The 22,702-nt window shown below is 47.0% G+C and overlaps 2 protein-coding genes across 2 annotated transcripts in view; one reads left to right on the top strand and one right to left on the bottom strand.

Moving 5' to 3' along the window:
• Positions 1–22,702, bottom strand: part of LOC115110475 (activating transcription factor 7-interacting protein 1-like) — a 62,958-nt gene that overhangs the window by 2,196 nt on the left and 38,060 nt on the right. The window lies entirely within an intron of this gene.
• On the top strand, positions 13,475–20,142 carry LOC135563653 (uncharacterized PE-PGRS family protein PE_PGRS54-like). The gene is made up of 17 exons (XM_065006738.1): positions 13,475–13,514; positions 13,730–13,882; positions 13,970–14,026; positions 14,138–14,362; positions 14,594–14,938; positions 15,314–15,610; positions 15,698–15,802; positions 15,913–16,137; positions 16,345–16,428; positions 16,871–17,374; positions 17,487–17,783; positions 18,015–18,143; positions 18,256–18,336; positions 18,568–18,864; positions 18,952–19,488; positions 19,696–19,856; positions 20,104–20,142. Exons 1-17 carry the CDS (start codon positions 13,475–13,477, stop codon positions 20,140–20,142), a joined length of 3,576 nt encoding a protein of 1,191 aa, XP_064862810.1.

Here is a 22,702-nt window from a genome sequence, read left to right as displayed (position 1 = left end):
CTCTATGTATCTGGGAGCTGTTGGCTAGACTGCTGTTTATCCATAGTAAACACATCATGTAGACTGGCCTCGCTGTATCTGGGAGCTGTTGGCTAGACTGCTGTTTATCCATAGTAAACTCATCATGTAGACTGGCCTCGCTGTATCTGGGAGCTGTTGGCTAGACTGCTGTTTATCCATAGTAAACTCATCATGTAGACTGGCCTCACTGTATCTGGGAGCTGTTGGCTAGACTGCTGTTTATCCATAGTAAACTCATCATGTAGACTGGCCTCACTGTATCTGGGAGCTGTTGGCTAGAGTGCATGTGCCAAGACCAGAGTAGGCACATTTTCTACTTAATACAACAGTTTTTGTGACAAAAATATTAGTAGAGTTGAAAATGCATTAGAAACACATTGAACTTCAGGTTTTTATTCCGTAAAGGAAAACTTAAGCAAAAAGTACATTTCACTGTAAACAACACTGGTTTCTTTATGCAGATTTGTTTTATATTCGCATGAAAATCTGTGGCCAATTGGATGGATACCTAGCTAGGACAGGTTGTATATGACATACAGTACATCAATAGTGCATAAACACACACACACACACACATGGATACAAGGTATATACACTCATACTGATCAATATTTCACGAGGGGTGTTTTCAAGCAGGATAATGGTCTTTATTATGGATGACATAAACTCTCCCGCTGGATGGGTGGGGCTGAATCCCTGACAGGGAGGGAGGAGAGGAAAGAGAGAAGGCAAGAGGAGGAGGGAAGAGGGAAATGTAAAGGAGAGAGGGAGAGAGAGGGGGACATGATGACTGAGGAACTGGCTTGATGTGATGAGTGAACACTGGCTCCCTGATACACAGACAGAAAGATGGACAGATGCTGAGGGAGGGAGTGATGGATGCCCCATCACAAGTCTCAATACCCCCCCCCCCCGCATCTTCACCCCTCCTCCTCTCTTCTGTCCTATTTTATCCCAACACACATTTACTCTCCATCCCTTCATCCACCTCTCTCCAACGCTTTACGTGAATGACCACATACTGTATCTCTCTTCATTAACAGTGACCCCCTTAAAAGATTTAGATGCACTACTGTTCCACTGGATGTCATAAGGTGAATGCACCAATTTGTAAGTCGCTCTGGATAAGAGCGTCTGCTAAATGACTTAAATGTAATGTAAATGGGGGCTTGAGGAACGGAAGAAGAGAGAGTGAATGACACAAAGTGAGAAGAATAAGTAGTTAAACATATCCTATTTGAAAAACTACACAGTGAGCTCCAAAAGTATTGGGACATTTTTTGTTGTTTTGGCTCTGTACTCCAGCACTTTGAAATGATACACTTGTGATGAGGTTAAAGTGCAGACTGTCAGCTTTAATTTGAGGGTATTTTCATCTATATCGGGTGATTCGTTTCCAAATTACAGCACTTTTTGTATATAGGGAACAAAATTATTGGGACAAATTCACTTACATGTGTATTAAAATAGTAAAAAGGTAAATATTTGGTTCCATATTTCTAGCACACAATGATTAATTACATCAAGCTCGTGACTCTACAAACTTTGTTTTGGTTGTGTCTGAGACAATTCTTTGCCCAATAGAGATTAATTGTAATTAGTTTGTGTCCTTTTGGAGTCACTTTAATTGTAAATAAGAATAGAATATGTTTCTAAACATTTCTACATTGATGCTACATTGACGGAAAATCCTAAATGAATCGTGAATAATGGTGAGTGAGAAAGTTACAGACACACAAATATCATACCCCCAAGACATTCTAACCTATCACCATTACAATAACAAGGGAGTTTAACATTTATGGGGGGGGGGTATGATATTTGTGGGTATGTGAGTGTGCATATCAGCGGCTCCTAAATATTGTGGAGGTGGTTGTAATAGCGTGTGAGTGTGTGCGTGCACCATGGAGTGTGTGTGTGTGTGTGCATGTGCGTGTTTGTGTATGTGTGTAAGCACCGTGGAGTGTGTGTGTGTGTGTGTGTGCATGTGCGTGTTTGTGTATGTGTGTAAGCACCGTGGAGTGTGTGTGTGTGTGTGTGTGTGCATGTGCGTGTTTGTGTATGTGTGTAAGCACCGTGGAGTGTGTGTGTGTGTGTGTGTGTGTGTGTGTGTGTGTGTGTGTGTGTGTGTGTGTGTGTGTGTGTAAGAACCATGCACTCACCGTGGAACAAAAGCAAAAGTTTAAAAGGCAGAGGGAGTAAAAAGAAAAATCGTGAACAAACAAACCCTATAGGAACGAGACAGTGAGCAGGATAGAGGGAAAGAGAGAGGAGAGATTGAGAGGCTGGGGGATGGAAGGGGGAGGTGTGTAGAGATGACAAAAATACTTCTTTAGGATAACTAATTGCTGGAGGTTCGTCAGCACTAATTACAGGTCCCTGTGTTAATTGCCAATTGTACACTCCTCTAAAGAGAGAGGGAGAGGGAGCAGGGGAGGGGGAGAGGGAGCAGGGGAGGGGGAGAGGGAGCAGGGGAGGGGAGAGGGAGCAGGGGAGGGAGAGGGAGCAGGGGGGGGAGAGGGAGCAGGGGAGGGGGAGAGGGAGCAGGGGAGGGGGAGAGGGAGCAGGGGAGGGGAGAGGGAGCAGGGGAGGGGAGAGGGAGCAGGGGAGGGGAGAGGGAGCAGGGGAGAGGGAGCAGGGGAGGGGAGAGGGAGCAGGGGAGGGGGAGAGGGAGCAGGGGAGGGGGAGAGGGAGCAGGGGAAGGGGAGAGGGAGCAGGGGAGGGAAGGAGGGACAGAGAAGAGCGACAGAGGAAGAGAGAGAATCGGAATACAGACAATCTGCTAAAAGTAAGGCATATGAGGAGGTGGAGGGACACCAAGAGACAGAGAAAGAGATTCGTGGAGAGAGAATGGAGGAGGTGTGAGAAAGAGTAAGAGAGGGAGGATAGGCAGCTGGAGTGGGCCTTGATGGAAAGCAATGAGAGGGAAGAGGAGACTGAGAGAAAGAATGAGGGGAATGGCAGCAGATAGACTGAGAAAAGAAAGAGGGATGGGAGAGAGAGGGATGGGAGAGAGAGGGGGAGGAAAAGGAAGAAAGAGAGAGGGGGTGATGCTTCCTTTGAATCTGTACTTCTCTAGCAGCACTCAGTTTCCATGGCAACAATTAGCATAGGCCTCTCCACACACTGTTGATGGACACAGAGATATATACGCACACACACACACACACACACACACACACACACACACACACACACACACACACACACACACACACACACACACACACACACACACACACACACACACACACACAGCCCATTCCCATACATTGATGTGCCCTGGCATATTGCAAACTCTGATAAGCAATCAATGCTCCCTTGCAATGGGTCCATTTTACACACGCATTGTTTTCACGGGCAAATTAGCATAGACACATTTTACACACCAACATAGGCACATATTACACATTTACTGTATACACAATGTCCATTCAGATGATGAACCCATGAAGTTCTAGAATTCCCAGAACGGCACTTAAAGCAGACAAAGGTTGATCACATAACAGAAGAAGTCTAAGAGAAGACCGCACAGCAAGCCCTGAAGACATGTCTCACGCACCATTTGGTTGATTTAACGCACCAAAGCACACTGCGATATCTATTACACACCGATGGACCCCTAGATAGGCTCCCACACTGATACCAGCCTAGGGGCTAAACTCTGCAGCGCTCGGCCCATGCAACTAGAACCCCACCCAACACTGAATCCAAACGACCGACTAATTAGGAATGTCTGCCGACTGCTACTGGTGGTTACCTCCCTGAATAACCCCAGGTAATAAGTGGGACTAAATGGACTATAAAAAGTGTAATTGTCATTAATGAAAGCTTGGGCTAACATGGCTCAACTGATGTAGAGACACTGTTAGGATATGAGGCATGACGTGGATATTATGGCTCTGTAATTGGACGCCTTCGTCAGCCATAAATCACACAACTACAACTAGCACGGGGCCGGGGTGGTGGTGGCGAGCATGCCATGTCAAAATAGCCCAGATATTAGACGGGCACTCACGTTTACGCACTGACATAGAGTACCAGTCAAAAGTTTGGACACACCTACTCATGCAAGGGTTATTCTTTCTTTTTTACTATTTTCTACATTGTACAATAATAGTGAAGACATCAAAACTATGAAAAAACACACATGGAATCATGTAGTAACCAAAAAAGCGTTAAAAAAAAATCCAAATCTATTTTATATTCTTCACCCTTTGCCTTGATGACAGCTTTGCACGCTCTTGGCATTCTCTCAACGAGCTTCATGAGGAATGCTTTTCCAACAGTCTTGAAGGAGTTCCCACATATGCTGAGCACTTGTTGGCTGCCTTTCCGTCACTCTGCAGTCCAACTCATCCCAAACCATCTCAATTGGATTGATTTCGGGTGATTGTGGAGGCCAGGTCATCTGATGCAGCACTCCATCACTCTCCTTCTTGGTCAAATAGCACTTACACAGCCTGGAGGTGTGTTTTGGGTCATTGTCCTGTTGAAAAACAAATGATAGTCCCTCTAAGCCCAAACCAGATGGAATGGTGTATCGCTGTAGAATGCTGTGGTAGCCATGCTGGTTAAGTGTGCCTTTAATTCTAAATAAATCACAGACAGTGTCGCCTGCAAAACACCATCACACCTCCTCCTCCACGCTTCACGTTGGAAACCACACATGCGGAGATCATCATTTCACCTAATCTGCGTCTCACAAAGACACGGTGGTTGGGAACCCAAAATCTCAAATTTGGACTCATCAGACCAAAGGACAGATTTCCACCGGTCTAATATCCATTACTCGTGTTTCTTGGCCCAAGCAAGTCTCTTCTTGTTATTGGTGTCCTTTAGTAGTGGTTTCTTTGCAGCAATACGACCATGAAGGCCTGATTCATGCAGTGTCCTCTGAACAGTTCATATTGAGATGTGTCTGTTATTTGGGCTCTGGGTCTTCCATTCCTGTGACGGTCCTCATGAGAGCCAGTTTCATCATAGCGCTTGATGGTTTTGAGGACTGCAATTGAAGAAACTTTCGAAGTTCTTCAAATTTTCCGTGTTGATTGATCTTCATGTGTTAAAGTAATGACGAACTTTTGTTTCTCTTTGCATATTTGAACTGTTCTTGCCATAATATGGACTTGGTCTTTTACTAAATAGGGCTGTCTTCTGTATAACACCCCTACCTTGTCACAACACAACTGATTGGCTCAAATGCATTAAGAAGGGAAGAAATTCCACAAATTAACTTTCAACAAGGCACACCTGTTATTGAAATGCATTCCAAGTGACTACCTCGTGAAGCTGGTTGAGAGAATGCCAAGAGTGTGCAAAGCTGTCATCAAGGAAAATGTTGGCAACTTTGAAGAATCTCAAATATAAAATATATTTTGATTTGTTTAACACTTTTTTTGGTTACATACAGTATGTGTTATTTCATAGTTTTGATGTATTTACTATTATTCTACAATGTAGAAAATAGTTTTAAAAATTAAGAAAAACCCTTGAATGAGTAGGTGTGTCCAAACCTTTGACTGGTACTGTAATGGAGTGCCATCACACTGGCAAAAGACAGCCGTACACACAAAATAAGAGTAGCACAGTGCTCTCTCTCTCTCTCTCTCTCTCTCTCCCTCTCCCTCTCCGTCTCTCTCTCTCACACACACACACACACACACACACACACACACACACACACACACACACACACACACACACACACACACACACACACACACACACACACACACACACAGGGCCATGCTGTTGTGTTTCCTGGTAATTCATAACACGGAGAAGCTATCAAAAGCTGTCATTTATAATTAATGCGCATTTGCTTTCCACAGTTACAACACAAGTGATGTATTGACTATTGACTCCCAGTATTACCTAAAAGGTGAGGTTTGTCTGTGACAGCAGCATGTACTATCAGGTCCCTGAGGGGATGAGCTGGCCCCTAGAACACAGGGCCAAACCACTGAGAGGAGTGAACTATGTTGGCTCTACTGGAAAAGTACACGCATGGCCTTTAGCTGGCTGCTGGGGAGGAGGAGAGGGTCTATTTGAACCTGAGGTCTGGACGTGATGTTCTGCAGCAGCCACTCACAGCCCCCTCATTACCATACACAGCCAGGCATACATTCGCATGTTTACCGAGAGTCATTGAGTGTATAATGGTGTCTATTTCAAGAGAGAGGATGTTGAGTGCCAATCAATCTCTCTTCTCATTATGTGTCAGGCCTGACAGTCGGAATATTTGCATGAATATGGAGAACAAATACAATATGTCATTTTTTATTTCTTGCTTTGGTATTTAGGAGAGTGAGGACAACAACATGTCGGTTTATGACCTGTGTGTTCATACACTGTCTTTGCCCGGAACTTGTACTGCAGTACTGAGAAATTGTGTCAAAGACCCAAACATTTTCTACTAAAGAAGCCATGAAGTTTGTATCTTAATCTGTTTTCAGATGGAGAAGGATTCGATTGTTATAATATGTTATAAAAAAAAAAAAATATCCGTGACTTGTCTGAATATCAAGTGTCTTGGAGGAGAAAAGTACTGAACAATGCCTGAAGTTGTGTAATGTGTTTTGACACAACCGTGAAGGTAAGCAGTTGGTCCTGTAATAACTCTTAGATTTCTATTAACACCCACTCTTCTGATTGGAGGAGAAAAGGTCATCTCCTCCCTGACTTGTGGGCTCACTGCCCCCATATGCTTATCAGTGTACGTGAACAACTCCACTTCAGCTGTTTCCATTTTAAACATCCTTTACAGGCGTGTATGATTTCAAAGTGTTGCCTTTTGGAATAGTGAGAAAACCAGAGTGACCCCCGTGCCAATAACGGCCCGGTAATCACTTTAAATGTGTTTTATTGACAGCTTTTCAGAGACCAGAGCCGCGATAATCTGTCCTCCTCCATCCATCTCATTCCAAGCTGTTATTTTTGGATCCTGCCTTTGGATTAGTAGGTGTCCAGGATATTTCCTTTGTGTGTGTGTGTGTGTGTGTGTGTGTGTGTGTGTGTGTGTGTGTGTGTGTGTGTGTGTGTGAAAGAGAGACAACAGTTTGAAAATATTGCATTTGTCTTTCTTGCGTGCAGGGATATAAATGGTCTGAATTGAATTTGGTGCTGCAGCAGTTGCTTAAAAGAAGATATGGGGATATAGATACGTGCTCAAAATCTGCCTCCCATGAGTGAAAACCAACAGCTCTTGTGTACAGTCAAATGAATCAAAATGGTACCCTGAAATATGCTTAGGCAAGAGCACAACCTGATCCAGTTCAGTACTGTGGTGTCCATGTCTGTCTGCATTTACACCCCTGTAAAGCCAGAGGACGAAGGGACAAAGGGACAAAACATCCCAGCCCTAGTGCTACTAAGACGTACTGTACAACAAACTAACAATTGAGGATGAGTGCATAGATAGTGTTGTAACTAGTTCACTTATTGAGTGCATAGATACAGTGTCCTAACTAGTTCACTTATTGAGTGCATAGATAGTGTCCTAACTAGTTCACTTATTGAGTGCATAGATAGTATCCTAACTAGTTCACTTATTGAGTGCATAGATACAGTGTCCTAACTAGTTCACTTATTGAGTGCACAGATAGTGTCCTAACTAGTTCACTTATTGAGTGCATAGTGTCCTAACTAGTTAACTTATTGAGTGCATATATAGTGTCCTAACTAGTTCACTTAGTGAGTGCATAGATAGTATCCTAACTAGTTCAATTATTGAGTGCATAGATACAGTGTCCTAACTAGTTCACTTATTGAGTGCATAGATACAGTGTCCTAACTGACTTTCAAGAGGCTTGGACTGTAATATTGCTTTGGTTACAGATTGGATGGATGGTGACCAGGGTTCTTCAGTATAGTGTGTGATCGCTGCTGTTATTGTTCTGGTACAGTAAACAGCAGCTATCACACACTATACTGAAGAACTAGTTAGGACACTGACCTGTATCAAATTCCTCACGTTTCTATCTCAGATAATGGTGAAATAGTAATACATTACTTTGTTCTCCACTCAGGTGAATGACTGATGGATTTCATTTTCAAGTATTCATTTATGGTTTTAATGAATGGATTGTGATTAATTGTAAGCATTAATTCATGGGACATGGTATTTGGAGAACCCGGTACACTTTGCAAAGGTGTGAGAGAGGTTACATTATTAAAGGGTGTAATTCAGCGCTGGAGCATCTGTTTTGGCAGCATGTTTAAACCCTCGTGGGAGTCGCTGGAGACTCGGATTCCAGTACAGTATCTCTTCTCCGCCGTTGTTTTTATGCATGATCATCACTATTTCTTGCAGGCGTACGGCTGTCATGCCTGTCTCCAGCCGTCTTCCAGGGCCGCGTGCGTCATCGCTCCCAGCCAATGATGAGACTCCCCACGAGGATAATAACATCTAGGAGCTCTTCCCAATAGATGTCCCGTGTTTAATCCCACCCAGCACTCAGCCACGAGGCACGCCGCAGAGTAAGCCTCAGCTCCGTCAACAGCACCACCACATCCAGAGCTGTCATTCCAACATGGTACCTGTGTGACAACTTATCATACTATTTCAATCAAACACACTTTGTTCGGAGTGTTCGTTGTACGGTTCTAAGAGACCTGGGCAGAACCTCCTATTTTCTACTGCTTGTGCTCCTGTTGCTCCTACAGAATATTAGCTCAAAAGTATCGTGGAGCTCCTGCACCTAAATATAAACAGTAACGGTAACCAAAATGAGGACCGGCACCTATTTCAGTCCAAATCAAACAATAATCAGAAGCAAAACACAAAGTAGAATATCTTTGACAATGTACTTTCTGTACTCCTTATCAAGATATCATCTAATCAATTAAATAATGGTGAGTAATTGCAGTGTATTGCCACACAGTATATAGGCTGATGACTCATAGCTAGCTGTACAGAACAAAACTGTTCATATCATTTAGTTACATACCAAATGGAACAGCTTACCTATAGTATATTCATATATGCAAATAAACGCAAATTGACGGTACAAACATAGAGGCCTGTGAGCATTAATTCATAAAGGTGATGTGAGTCCCACCAGGTCAAACCCGCCTGAGTTTTCTGTGGCAGTAGTTACGAGTGCCAGAGGGCTTCATTTGCATCACCACAGTCAGTGAAGTGAGTCCGCCAACACCTTCAATTATGAAACAATTAGCATTCATAAGTTTGCTTGTGAAAAGCTGTAAGATTGAATTGCAGTTAGTCATCCTCTGACTGAAGCGCTTCCTATTCGCTATGCTCCACGGGGCTCATTTTCATCTGCTGGCTCATCCCTGCTCTCTCTGGGACGGTGTCGGTTGTACACACAGACACCAAAAGGTCATAAATTAGCGATAAGGGGCCATTGAAGTAGGCAAGTTGTTACGCTTCAACCTGGTGATACTTTCAAGAGGAGCGTTCAAAAAGCACAGTTTTGCATATAAATATATTCATAGGTGGTATTTATTTCATTTCTGCCCATCAAAGGGGAAAGGTGGGGAATAAGTCCCCCTGCTCACCTCTTTTTATGAATGGCCCTAAATATATGGAGCAATTGTTTGTGTTTGAAGAGCAAACGTTTCACATTAGTCGTGTGTTGAAAATAGCCAGCGGACAAGAGTACCTGATCATCAGCATCACAATGATCATGCTGTGTGTGAAAGTGTTTTGGTATCATCAACTGACACAACGTCAAACATCATCAAAGTGTCACGATGTGAAACCTGTGTGTCTACGTCACTCTGGCCTAGCAGCAGCGCTAAAGCCCTTGTAGCTGTTTTGTGTAATATAATGTTGTTGACCCTAATGGCTGTGGGCCTCACTATTGAGTTATTATTTTTATGCAAGCACTAAGCTCCCCAGACTCTTTCATAACACTGTCAGCACAGCGCGCCCAACTCTCAGAAGAAATGTAGGAGAGAAGTGATGTTTTATTCACTCGTGGCAGGGTACAATTCATAATACTGCTCGACTGATTCACAGTTTTAATTCAAAACTAGCCTTAGCGCCGGTGGTAACATCCTGATTTATTAAGACCCAACCTCATCTACCCAAGACTGAGTCCACAGTGGGTGAGGGGAAGGTGGTGGGCAAAATGCCTAGGAGGGGGGAAAGTGCTTTGTTTCACACAGCAAGGTGGTACAGTAGGCAGGCAGTGTGTGTGGTAACATTTCATTACAGAGTTGCTTTGGCAAGTTTGTTTTAAAAAAGAATAGTAAGGGAAAAAATCATATGCAGTATATATATATATATATAACAGACACTATTGGAGAACGGCCAGTACAGCAAATTTCACATGAATTGATGGAATTTGCTTTAGTCTGACAGTAATGTCAGGTTTATGTCACCCTCTCATTTAAATCACAGCTACAACGGAATCCCTTGATGCAGAGAGATTTTAATTAAAAACGGTAAGAGAGAGCGAGTGTGCTGGCAAGAGAGGGAGGCAGATTGAATGAAAGAGAGAAAGTTATAAAGATAGAGAGGCAGGACCAACGTTAGATCAGAGCTGTGCTACACATAAGGGACAGAAGAAAATATGAGAGGGAACAGTGTGAAAAACAGAATGGTGGCAGAACAGAGGAGAAAGACTAAGAATGCGTATTCAGGGGTCAAATGAAACTAGGAAAAGTTTAAAGTACATTTAAACTTCCCTTATTCCGTACTTTCCTCTCTATATAACTCATTGCACATTTTGGGGATTTTTCCCCCCATTCTGCTCACAGTACAGGTCAGATGTTTTACCATGTGTGTGAATGTGTGTGTAACTGCACCTTTTCTCTATTTTCATTCCCCCTTGTCTTCTTCACATCTCCCTTCCTTAGTCACTCTCACTGAGTGATTCTTTAAGGTTTGGCACACACTGGTGATGCAGACCACAGCCAAACACACAGACATAAACAAGCACACAGACACACACAGACACACACACACAGACACACACACAGACACACACAGACACAGACACACACACAGACACACACAGACACACACACACACACACAGACACACAGACACACACACACACACAGACACACACACACACACACACACAGACACACACACACAGACACACACACAGACACACACAGACACACACACACACAGACACACACACACACAGACACACAGACACACACACACACAGACACACACACTGGTGATGCAGACCACAGCCAAACACACAGACATAAACAAGCACACACAGACACACACACAGACACACAAGCACACACAGAGACACACACACCCACACTTTGACTGATGCATACGTATACAATGCAATAATCAATTTATGTAGACTATACAATGCCCTTACCTTAGGTAATGAACATGTAGAAACACACTCACACACTACCCCAGCCAGTCATCTTTTACCTCGGACAAATGGACACAAACCACGGTATCTACTGTAGATCAGGGCTTAGTAGCTTGTGCCCTAAGGAGCCATGGGGGATTTTATTCCTCGTATCCCCGACTTCATAAGAAACATCAATTCTCCTCCTCAACGAAGCCCAATCAATGGCAGCAACATGAAAGGTGGCTGATCGTCCCGCCCCCCAGGGGCTGGTCCTCTAGCACGCAGCCGGGCTCCTCAGACTCCTGACTCAGCTCTGGGAGGGCTGGGGGAGCTGGAGCCAACCACCACCACCCTGGAACTAGCCCTCTTTTTAGTAAACCCAGGGTAAACCTTTAATTGGACATCATACATGTAAATGTGAATGTAAGCAGGATAGCAGGGTGTCAAGACTTTGAAACGTTTCTTACTTTATGTCTTATGCATGTTTTTGTATGGCCTTGTTAGATAGTGTCCAATGACCTTTAAGAACTTTTAGAGGGTATATGGTGGCAACTCTTATGTAAATCATCATTAGGCTTCAGCCATATTTCATTCACCTGTGTAAAGCTTTAAGATCTTTTGAAAATGTTCTACTGGCTTTATGCGTTTGTTTCTCGAGAGCCACTGATCACATCCATCCACAACTCTCCCTCATATCTTCACATTGATCTTGACTTATCTTTATCACGGTCGACACGATGCAATATAACACGTTTTCTTGTCCTGGAGGTTTGAGCCAGAAGAGGCCATCTATCCCACACTCACCGTGTGTGTCCATTGATCTTAAATGACTGGATGGGTAGAAGGATCATTAGGCTAGCGCTATGGTGGTAGCTATGTAGTCCACCTTCTCTCGACTCCTTGAGTCACAAAACACACACTCTCTCTCACACACTTAATGAGTGTGCCATCAGGGTCTGACGGTGGGAACGTATCAGGGTCTGGGGGTGGGAACTGTCATGACGTTGGCCTGGGGGATAGGTTTATGACAGTCATAAATACCTCTTACCCCCTTTTTCCTTTCTCTACCCTACTGAGGTTACATTTGCAAAACCCCTTGGTTAACATAGAGATTCTGGGAACATCAGAAGGTGGGGGGAAATAAACTATATTCTGGTAATCTGACCAATTGAACATATGCGGTGGTACTTAATGAATATGATGTCACTTTACAGAGTAAAGTCTACACATCAGAGTTATCGGATTCACATGGAATTGTTGTTCAATTTAAATGTTTGAATATTCAATTATTCGTGATGGGATGAAATGTGATTTTAGCTTCTAAAATGTGAGATTTGGGTTTTCATAAGATAGGGCTGCTCAATCAGTGGCCTGCCCCTGTGAAGGGACATGGGCTATAAAACTTTTCAAACATGCCCTCCTCTCCCTTCCTATATAAGCCCTTGACGACATTATAACCTCCTGTTCCGAGGATGTGGGGACGACGGTCCGATGTCAGAATGGTTTAGTTAATAACTACAGAACGAAGCCAACATCAGCGTGAGCTTTGGTTCCGAATGGTATGAACTTTGAACTCCTATTCACTACAGAAGTGATACCTCCTAGCCGTTGAGTTAGCAACAGCAGATGCAACGAGGGTTAGGAAGGAACAGACAGAGTATCCCGTCTATCACCCAACAACGTTACTATAACGTATTCAATTGACAACCAGAGACATTCTTCAAAGGACTCGGTTTGGCAACATGGCCTTCCATCTACCACCAACCTACTGAAGCGCAGCTCAGAGTAAATATTTATTGCATTTTCCTTTTCCAAATGGGCGGTAATTTAGAATGCATCAGATACTGTATTTACGCTAGCACAGCTTCTCCCTGTGTCCCTCAGACTTCCCACTCTTTCACTCAAACCCAGCCCTTTTCCTCTGTGTAACAAGCTGTCATATCTGTTCTGCCCGCTAGGGACGTTTTCCTTTATGACGTAATTTGTAATCAAGTTATGATTTAATTATGTGTATGTGTAATTCTGTGTGATTAGTTAGGTATTTAGTAAATAAATAATTAAACCCAATTTTGTATTGCTGATTCAAATTGTTAGCCAGGGTTCGTGCAGATAACCAAGAATTTACAACTTTCAGATGAGACTGAATTAAGATGACCATTGATCAGGGTCTGACGGTGGGAACGTATCAGGGTCTGTCGGTGTGAACGTATCAGGGTCTGCCGGTGGGAACGTATCAGGGTCTGTCGGTGTGAACGTATCAGGGTCTGGCGTTGTGAACGTATCAGGGTCTGACGTTGTGAACGTATCAGGGTCTGCCGGTGTGAACGTATCAGGGTCTGCCGGTGTGAACGTATCAGGGTCTGCCGGTGTGAACGTATCAGGGTCTGCCGGTGTGAACGTATCAGGGTCTGGCGTTGTGAACGTATCAGGGTCTGGCGGTGTGAACGTATCAGGGTCTGACGGTGGGAACGTATCAGGTTCTGGCGGTGGGAACGTATCAGGGTCTGACGGTGGGAACGTATCAGGGTCTGCCGGTGTGAACGTATCAGGGTCTGCCGGTGTGAACGTATCAGGGTCTGGCGTTGTGAACGTATCAGGGTCGGGCGTTGTGAACGTATCAGGGTCTGGCGTTGTGAACGTATCAGGGTCTGGCGTTGAGAACGTATCAGGGTCTGGCGGTGTGAACGTATCAGGGTCTGTCGGTGGGTACGTATCAGGGTCTGGCGGTGGGAACGTATCAGGGTCTGGCGTTGTGAACGTATCAGGGTCTGACGTTGTGAACGTATCAGGGTCTGGCATTGTGAACGTATCAGGGTCTGGCATTGTGAACGTATCAGGGTCTGGCATTGTGAACGTATCAGGGTCTGGCGTTGTGAACATATCAGGGTCTGGAGGTGTGAACGTATCAGGGTCTGGCGTTGTGAACGTATCAGGGTCTGACGGTGGGAACATATCAGGGTCTGGCGTTGTGAACGTATCAGGGTCTGACAGTGTGAACGTATCAGGGTCTGCCGGTGGGAACGTATCAGGGTCTGGCGGTGGGAACGTATCAGGGTCTGACGGTGTGAACGTATCAGGGTCTGCCGGTGGGAACGTATCAGGGTCTGGCGGTGGGAACGTATCAGGGTCTGACGGTGTGAACGTATCAGGGTCTGCCGGTGGGAACGTATCAGGGTCTGGCGGTGGGAACGTATCAGGGTCTGGCGGTGGGAACGTATCAGGGTCTGGCGTTGTGAACGTATCAGGGTCTGGCGGTGTGAACGTATCAGGGTCTGCCGGTGTGAACGTATCAGGGTCTGACGGTGTGAACGTATCAGGGTCTGGCAATGTGTACGTATCAGGGTCTGGCAATGTGTACGTATCAGGGTCTGGCGTTGTGAACGTATCAGGGTCTGGCTTTGTGAACGTATCAGGGTCTGACGGTGTGAACGTATCAGGGTCTGGCGGTGTGAACGTATCAGGGTCTGACGGTGTGAACGTATCAGGGTCTGGCAATGTGTACGTATCAGGGTCTGGCAATGTGTACGTATCAGGGTCTGACGGTGTGAACGTATCAGGGTCTGCCGGTGGGAACGTATCAGGGTCTGACGGTGTGAACGTATCAGGGTCTGCCGGTGGGAACGTATCAGGGTCTGGCGGTGGGAACGTATCAGGGTCTGGCGGTGGGAACGTATCAGGGTCTGGCGTTGTGAACGTATCAGGGTCTGGCGGTGTGAACGTATCAGGGTCTGCCGGTGTGAACGTATCAGGGTCTGGCGGTGTGAACGTATCAGGGTCTGGCGGTGTGTACGTATCAGGGTCTGGCAATGTGAACGTATCAGGGTCTGGCGTTGTGAACGTATCAGGGTCTGGCTTTGTGAACGTATCAGGGTCTGACAGTGTGAACGTATCAGGGTCTGACGGTGTGAACGTATCAGGGTCTGCCGGTGTGAACGTATCAGGGTCTGCCGGTGTGAACGTATCAGGGTCTGCCGGTGTGAACGTATCAGGGTCTGGCGTTGTGAACGTATCAGGGTCTGGCGGTGTGAACGTATCAGGGTCTGACGGTGGGAACGTATCAGGTTCTGGCGGTGGGAACGTATCAGGGTCTGACGGTGGGAACGTATCAGGGTCTGCCGGTGTGAACGTATCAGGGTCTGCCGGTGTGAACGTATCAGGGTCTGGCGTTGTGAACGTATCAGGGTCGGGCGTTGTGAATGTATCAGGGTCTGACGGTGGGAACGTATCAGGGTCTGACAGTGGGAACGTATCAGGGTCTGACGGTGGGAACGTATCAGGGTCTGCCGGTGTGAACGTATCAGGGTCTGGCGTTGTGAACGTATCAGGGTCTGGCGGTGTGAACGTATCAGGGTCTGGCGTTGTGAACGTATCAGGGTCTGACGGTGTGAACGTATCAGGGTCTGACGGTGGGAACATATCAGGGTCTGGCGGTATGAACGTATCAGGGTCTGGCGTTGAGAACGTATCAGGGTCTGGCGGTGTGAACGTATCAGGGTCTGTCGGTGGAACGTATCAGGGTCTGGCGGTGGGAACGTATCAGGGTCTGGCGTTGTGAACGTATCAGGGTCTGACGTTGTGAACGTATCAGGGTCTGGCATTGTGAACGTATCAGGGTCTGGCATTGTGAACGTATCAGGGTCTGGCGTTGTGAACATATCAGGGTCTGGAGGTGTGAACGTATCAGGGTCTGGCGTTGTGAACGTATCAGGGTCTGACGGTGGGAACATATCAGGGTCTGGCGTTGTGAACGTATCAGGGTCTGACAGTGTGAACGTATCAGGGTCTGCCGGTGGGAACGTATCAGGGTCTGGCGGTGGGAACGTATCAGGGTCTGACGGTGTGAACGTATCAGGGTCTGCCGGTGGGAACGTATCAGGGTCTGGCGGTGTGAACGTATCAGGGTCTGCCGGTGGGAACGTATCAGGGTCTGGCGGTGGGAACGTATCAGGGTCTGGCGGTGGGAACGTATCAGGGTCTGGCGTTGTGAACGTATCAGGGTCTGGCGGTGTGAACGTATCAGGGTCTGCCGGTGTGAACGTATCAGGGTCTGACGGTGTGAACGTATCAGGGTCTGGCAATGTGTACGATCAGGGTCTGGCAATGTGTACGATCAGGGTCTGGCGTTGTGAACGTATCAGGGTCTGGCTTTGTGAACGTATCAGGGTCTGACAGTGTGAACGTATCAGGGTCTGACGGTGTGAACGTATCAGGGTCTGGCGGTGTGAACGTATCAGGGTCTGGCGGTGGGAACGTATCAGGGTCTGACGGTGTGAACGTATCAGGGTCTGGCGGTGGGAACGTATCAGGGTCTGGCTTTGTGAACGTATCAGGGTCTGACGGTGTGAACGTATCAGGGTCTGGCGGTGGGAACGTATCAGGGTCTGGCGGTGGGAACGTATCAGGGTCTGTCGGTGTGAACGTATCAGGGTCTGGCGTTGTGAACGTATCAGGGTCTGACGTTGTGAACGTATCAGGGTCTGCCGGTGTGAACGTATCAGGGTCTGCCGGTGTGAACGTATCAGGGTCTGCCGGTGTGAACGTATCAGGGTCTGGCGTTGTGAACGTATCAGGGTCTGGCGGTGTGAACGTATCAGGGTCTGACGGTGGGAACGTATCAGGTTCTGGCGGTGGGAACGTATCAGGGTCTGACGGTGGGAACGTATCAGGGTCTGCCGGTGTGAACGTATCAGGGTCTGCCGGTGTGAACGTATCAGGGTCTGGCGTTGTGAACGTATCAGGGTCGGGCGTTGTGAATGTATCAGGGTCTGACGGTGGGAACGTATCAGGGTCTGACGGTGGGAACGTATCAGGGTCTGACGGTGGGAACGTATCAGGGTCTGCCGGTGTGAACGTATCAGGGTCTGGCGTTGTGAACGTATCAGGGTCTGGCGGTGTGAACGTATCAGGGTCTGGCGTTGTGAACGTATCACGGTGTGAACGTATCAGGGTCTGGCGGTGGGAACGTATCAGGGTCTGGCGTTGTGAACGATCAGAGTCTGGCGGTGGGAACGTATCAGGGTCGGGCGTTGTGAACGTATCAGGGTCTGACGGTGGGAACATATCAGGGTCTGGGCGGTATGAACGTATCAGGGTCTGGCGTTGAGAACGTATCAGGGTCTGGCGGTGTGAACGTATCAGGGTCTGTCGGTGGGTACGTATCAGGGTCTGGCGGTGGGAACGTATCAGGGTCTGGCGTTGTGAACGTATCAGGGTCTGACGTTGTGAACGTATCAGGGTCTGGCATTGTGAACGTATCAGGGTCTGGCATTGTGAACGTATCAGGGTCTGGCGTTGTGAACATATCAGGGTCTGGAGGTGTGAACGTATCAGGGTCTGGCGTTGTGAACGTATCAGGGTCTGACGGTGGGAACATATCAGGGTCTGGCGTTGTGAACGTATCAGGGTCTGACAGTGTGAACGTATCAGGGTCTGCCGGTGGGAACGTATCAGGGTCTGGCGGTGGGAACGTATCAGGGTCTGACGGTGTGAACGTATCAGGGTCTGCCGGTGGGAACGTATCAGGGTCTGGACGGTGTGAACGTATCAGGGTCTGCCGGTGGGAACGTATCAGGGTCTGGCGGTGGGAACGTATCAGGGTCTGGCGGTGGGAACGTATCAGGGTCTGGCGTTGTGAACGTATCAGGGTCTGGCGGTGTGAACGTATCAGGGTCTGCGGTGTGAACGTATCAGGGTCTGACGGTGTGAACGTATCAGGGTCTGGCAATGTGTACGTATCAGGGTCTGGCAATGTGTACGTATCAGGGTCTGGCGTTGTGAACGTATCAGGGTCTGGCTTTGTGAACGTATCAGGGTCTGACAGTGTGAACGTATCAGGGTCTGACGGTGTGAACGTATCAGGGTCTGGCGGTGTGAACGTATCAGGGTCTGGCGGTGGGAACGTATCAGGGTCTGACGGTGTGAACGATATCAGGGTCTGGCGGTGGGAACGTATCAGGGTCTGGCTTTGTGAACGTATCAGGGTCTGACGGTGTGAACGTATCAGGGTCTGGCGGTGGGAACGTATCAGGGTCTGGCGGTGTGAACGTATCAGGGTCTGGCGGTGGGAACGTATCAGGGTCTGTCGGTGTGAACGTATCAGGGTCTGGCGTTGTGAACGTATCAGGGTCTGACGTTGTGAACGTATCAGGGTCTGCCGGTGTGAACGTATCAGGGTCTGCCGGTGTGAACGTATCAGGGTCTGCCGGTGTGAACGTATCAGGGTCTGCCGGTGTGAACGTATCAGGGTCTGGCGTTGTGAACGTATCAGGGTCTGGCGGTGTGAACGTATCAGGGTCTGACGGTGGGAACGTATCAGGTTCTGGCGGTGGGAACGTATCAGGGTCTGACGGTGGGAACGTATCAGGGTCTGCCGGTGTGAACGTATCAGGGTCTGCCGGTGTGAACGTATCAGGGTCTGGCGTTGTGAACGTATCAGGGTCGGGCGTTGTGAATGTATCAGGGTCTGACGGTGGGAACGTATCAGGGTCTGACGGTGGGAACGTATCAGGGTCTGACGGTGGGAACGTATCAGGGTCTGCCGGTGTGAACGTATCAGGGTCTGGCGTTGTGAACGTATCAGGGTCTGGCGGTGTGAACGTATCAGGGTCTGGCGTTGTGAACGTATCAGGGTCTGACGGTGTGAACGTATCAGGGTCTGGCGGTGGGAACGTATCAGGGTCTGGCGTTGTGAACGTATCAGAGTCTGGCGGTGGGAACGTATCAGGGTCGGGCGTTGTGAACGTATCAGGGTCTGACGGTGGGAACATATCAGGGTCTGGCGGTATGAACGTATCAGGGTCTGGCGTTGAGAACGTATCAGGGTCTGGCGGTGTGAACGTATCAGGGTCTGTCGGTGGGTACGTATCAGGGTCTGGCGGTGGGAACGTATCAGGGTCTGGCGTTGTGAACGTATCAGGGTCTGACGTTGTGAACGTATCAGGGTCTGGCATTGTGAACGTATCAGGGTCTGGCATTGTGAACGTATCAGGGTCTGGCGTTGTGAACATATCAGGGTCTGGAGGTGTGAACGTATCAGGGTCTGGCGTTGTGAACGTATCAGGGTCTGACGGTGGGAACATATCAGGGTCTGGCGTTGTGAACGTATCAGGGTCTGACAGTGTGAACGTATCAGGGTCTGCCGGTGGGAACGTATCAGGGTCTGGCGGTGGGAACGTATCAGGGTCTGACGGTGTGAACGTATCAGGGTCTGCCGGTGGGAACGTATCAGGGTCTGACGGTGTGAACGTATCAGGGTCTGCCGGTGGGAACGTATCAGGGTCTGGCGGTGGGAACGTATCAGGGTCTGGCGGTGGGAACGTATCAGGGTCTGGCGTTGTGAACGTATCAGGGTCTGGCGGTGTGAACGTATCAGGGTCTGCCGGTGTGAACGTATCAGGGTCTGACGGTGTGAACGTATCAGGGTCTGGCAATGTGTACGTATCAGGGTCTGGCAATGTGTACGTATCAGGGTCTGGCGTTGTGAACGTATCAGGGTCTGGCTTTGTGAACGTATCAGGGTCTGACAGTGTGAACGTATCAGGGTCTGACGGTGTGAACGTATCAGGGTCTGGCGGTGTGAACGTATCAGGGTCTGGCGGTGGGAACGTATCAGGGTCTGACGGTGTGAACGTATCAGGGTCTGGCGGTGGGAACGTATCAGGGTCTGGCTTTGTGAACGTATCAGGGTCTGACGGTGTGAACGTATCAGGGTCTGGCGGTGGGAACGTATCAGGGTCTGGCGGTGTGAACGTATCAGGGTCTGGCGTTGTGAACGTATCAGGGTCTGGCGGTGGGAACGTATCAGGGTCTGCCGGTGTGAATGTGGCCTAATTGTCTCAGCATTCTAGGTGGTGAATATTTGTGACTGTGGCTTCATTTAGCACCCCACCGTCTTCCTATAGGGGCTTTATTTACAGTCTGTTCTCCACCCCCTCCACCCTCATACCTCCCCCACTGCACCTCCTCCCAGCACTCCTCTCAGCCACCTACTTTAATTCACCCCTCCTCCCCCATTCCTCTCTGGTCATGGTTAATTAATTGCCAAGCTGTTCACTGCCGATGCCAACTGTAACATAGACAAACACTGATACGTTGATACCCACATACATTCACGCTTGCCGACTCCCCTGACAGACAACTCCCTTGGTCCAGTATTGAAAGATGTTATAGGACAATAATGGAGATGTTATACAGTACCTTCAGAATTCACACCCCTACAAATTCTAACATTAGTAAAATAAAAAAATAAAAAGACTAATAAAACACTAATATATCTTGACGAGAAACAGTTGAAGTCAGAAATGTACATACACCTTAGCCAAATACATTTAAACTCAGTTTTTCACAATTCCTGACATTTAATCCCAGTAAACATTCCTCGTCTTAGGTCAATTAGAATCACCACTTTATTTTAAGAATGTGAAATGTCAGAATAATAGCATAGAGAATGATTTATTTCAGCTTTAATGTCTTTAATCACATTCCCAGTGGGTCAGAAATGTACATACACTCAATTAGTATTTGGTAGCATTGCCATTAAATTGTTTAACTTGGGTCAAACGTTTCAGATAGCATTCCACAAGCTTCCCACAATAAGTTGGGTGAATTTTGGCCCATTCCTCCTGACAGAGCTGGTGTAACTGAGTCAGGTCTTTAGGCCTCCTTGCCCGCACACGCTTTTTCAGTTCTGCCAACACATTTTCTATAGGATTGAGATCAGGGCTTTGTGATGGCCACTCCAATACCTTGACTTTATTGTCCTTAAGCCATTTTGCCACAACTTTGGAAGTATGCTTGGGGTCATTGTCCATTTGGAAGACCCATTTGCAACCAAGCTTTAACTTCCTGACTGATGTCTTGAGATGTTGCCTCAATATATCCACATAATTTTCTTCATCTTTGATGCCATCTATTTTGTGAAGTGCACCAGTCCCTCCTGCAGCAAAGCAGAAGGGACTGGTGTTCTTCGGCTTGCAAGCCTCCCCCTCTTTCCTCCAAACATAACGATGGTCATTATGGCCAAACAGTTCTATTTTTGTTTCATCAAACCAGAGGACATTTCTCCAAAAAGTACAATCTTTGTCCCCATGTGCAGTTGCAAACTGGAGCAGTGGCTTCTTCCTTGCTGAGCGGTCTTTCAGGTCATGTCGATATAGGACTCGTTTTACTGTGGATATAGATACTTTTGTACCGGTTTCCTCCAGCATCTTGACAAGGTCCTTTGCTGTTGTTCTGGGATTGATTCGCACTTTGCACACCAAAGTACATTCTTTTCTAGGAGACAGAACGTGTCTCCTTCCTGAGCGGTATGACAGCTGTGTGTTCCCATGGTGTTTATACTTGTGTACTATTGTTTGTACAGATGAAAGTGGTACCTTCAGGCGTTTGGAAATGGCTCCCAAGGATGAACCAGACTTGTGGAGGTCTACAATTCTTTTTCTGAGGTCATGGCTGATTCATTTTTATTTTCCCATGATGTCAAGCAAAGAGGCACTGAGTTTGAAGGTAGGCCTTGAAATACATCCACATGCACACCTCCAATTGACTCAAATTATATAAATTTGCCTATGAGAAGCTTCTAAAGCCATGACATAATTTTCTGAAATTTTCCAAGCTGTTTAAAGGCACAGTCAACTTAGTGGATGTAAACTTCTGACCCACTGGAATTGTGATAGAGTGAATTGTATGTGAAATAATCTGTCTGTAAACAATTGTTGAGAAAATTGCTTGTCTCATGCACAAAGTAGATGTCCTAACCTACTTGCCAAAACAATAGTTTGTTAACAAGAAATTTGTGGAGTGGTTGAAAAATAAGTTTTAATGACTCCAACCTAAGTTTATGTAAACTTCCGACTTCAACTGTAAGTATTCAACCACCTGCGTTAATACGTGTTAGAATCACATTTGGCAGTGATTACAGCTGTGAGTCTTTCTGGGTAAGTTCTTAAGAGCTTTCCACACCTGGATTGTGCAACATTTATCATTATTATTTTCAAAGTTCTCCATGCTCTGTCAAATTAACTTCCGGCGCCGACAGAGATGGCCGCCTCGCTTCGCGTTCCTAGGAAACTATGCAGTTTTTTGTTTTTTTACGTGTTATTTCTTACATTAGTACCCCAGGTCATCTTAGGTTTCATTACATACAGTCGAGAAGAACTACTGAATATAAGATCAGCGTCAACTCACCATCAGTACGACCAAGAATATGTTTTTCGCGACGCGGATCCTGTGTACTGCCTTACAAACAGGACAACGGAATGGATCGCATGCAGCGACCCAAAAAGACGACTCCGAAAAAGAGGGAAACGAGGCGGTCTTCTGGTCAGACTCCGGAGACGGGCACACCGTGCACCACTCCCTAGCATTCTTCTTGCCAATGT

This window comes from Oncorhynchus nerka, linkage group LG21 (assembly GCF_034236695.1).
Source record: "Oncorhynchus nerka isolate Pitt River linkage group LG21, Oner_Uvic_2.0, whole genome shotgun sequence".
Classification (NCBI taxonomy): domain Eukaryota; kingdom Metazoa; phylum Chordata; class Actinopteri; order Salmoniformes; family Salmonidae; genus Oncorhynchus; species Oncorhynchus nerka.
This window is presented reverse-complemented; position numbering and strand designations above follow the sequence as displayed.

Bases quoted from the DNA above. Each gene is read 5' to 3' on its own strand.
- LOC135563653 (XM_065006738.1), top strand. From the start codon at position 13,475: ATGACCATTGATCAGGGTCTGACGGTGGGAACGTATCAGG. The intron at 13,515-13,729 runs GTCTGTCGGTGT...TGAACGTATCAG, and splicing joins GACGGTGGGAACGTATCAGG to GGTCTGGCGTTGTGAACGTA. The intron at 17,784-18,014 runs GTGGGAACGTAT...TGAACGTATCAG, and splicing joins GAACGTATCAGGGTCTGGCG to GGTCTGACGGTGTGAACGTA.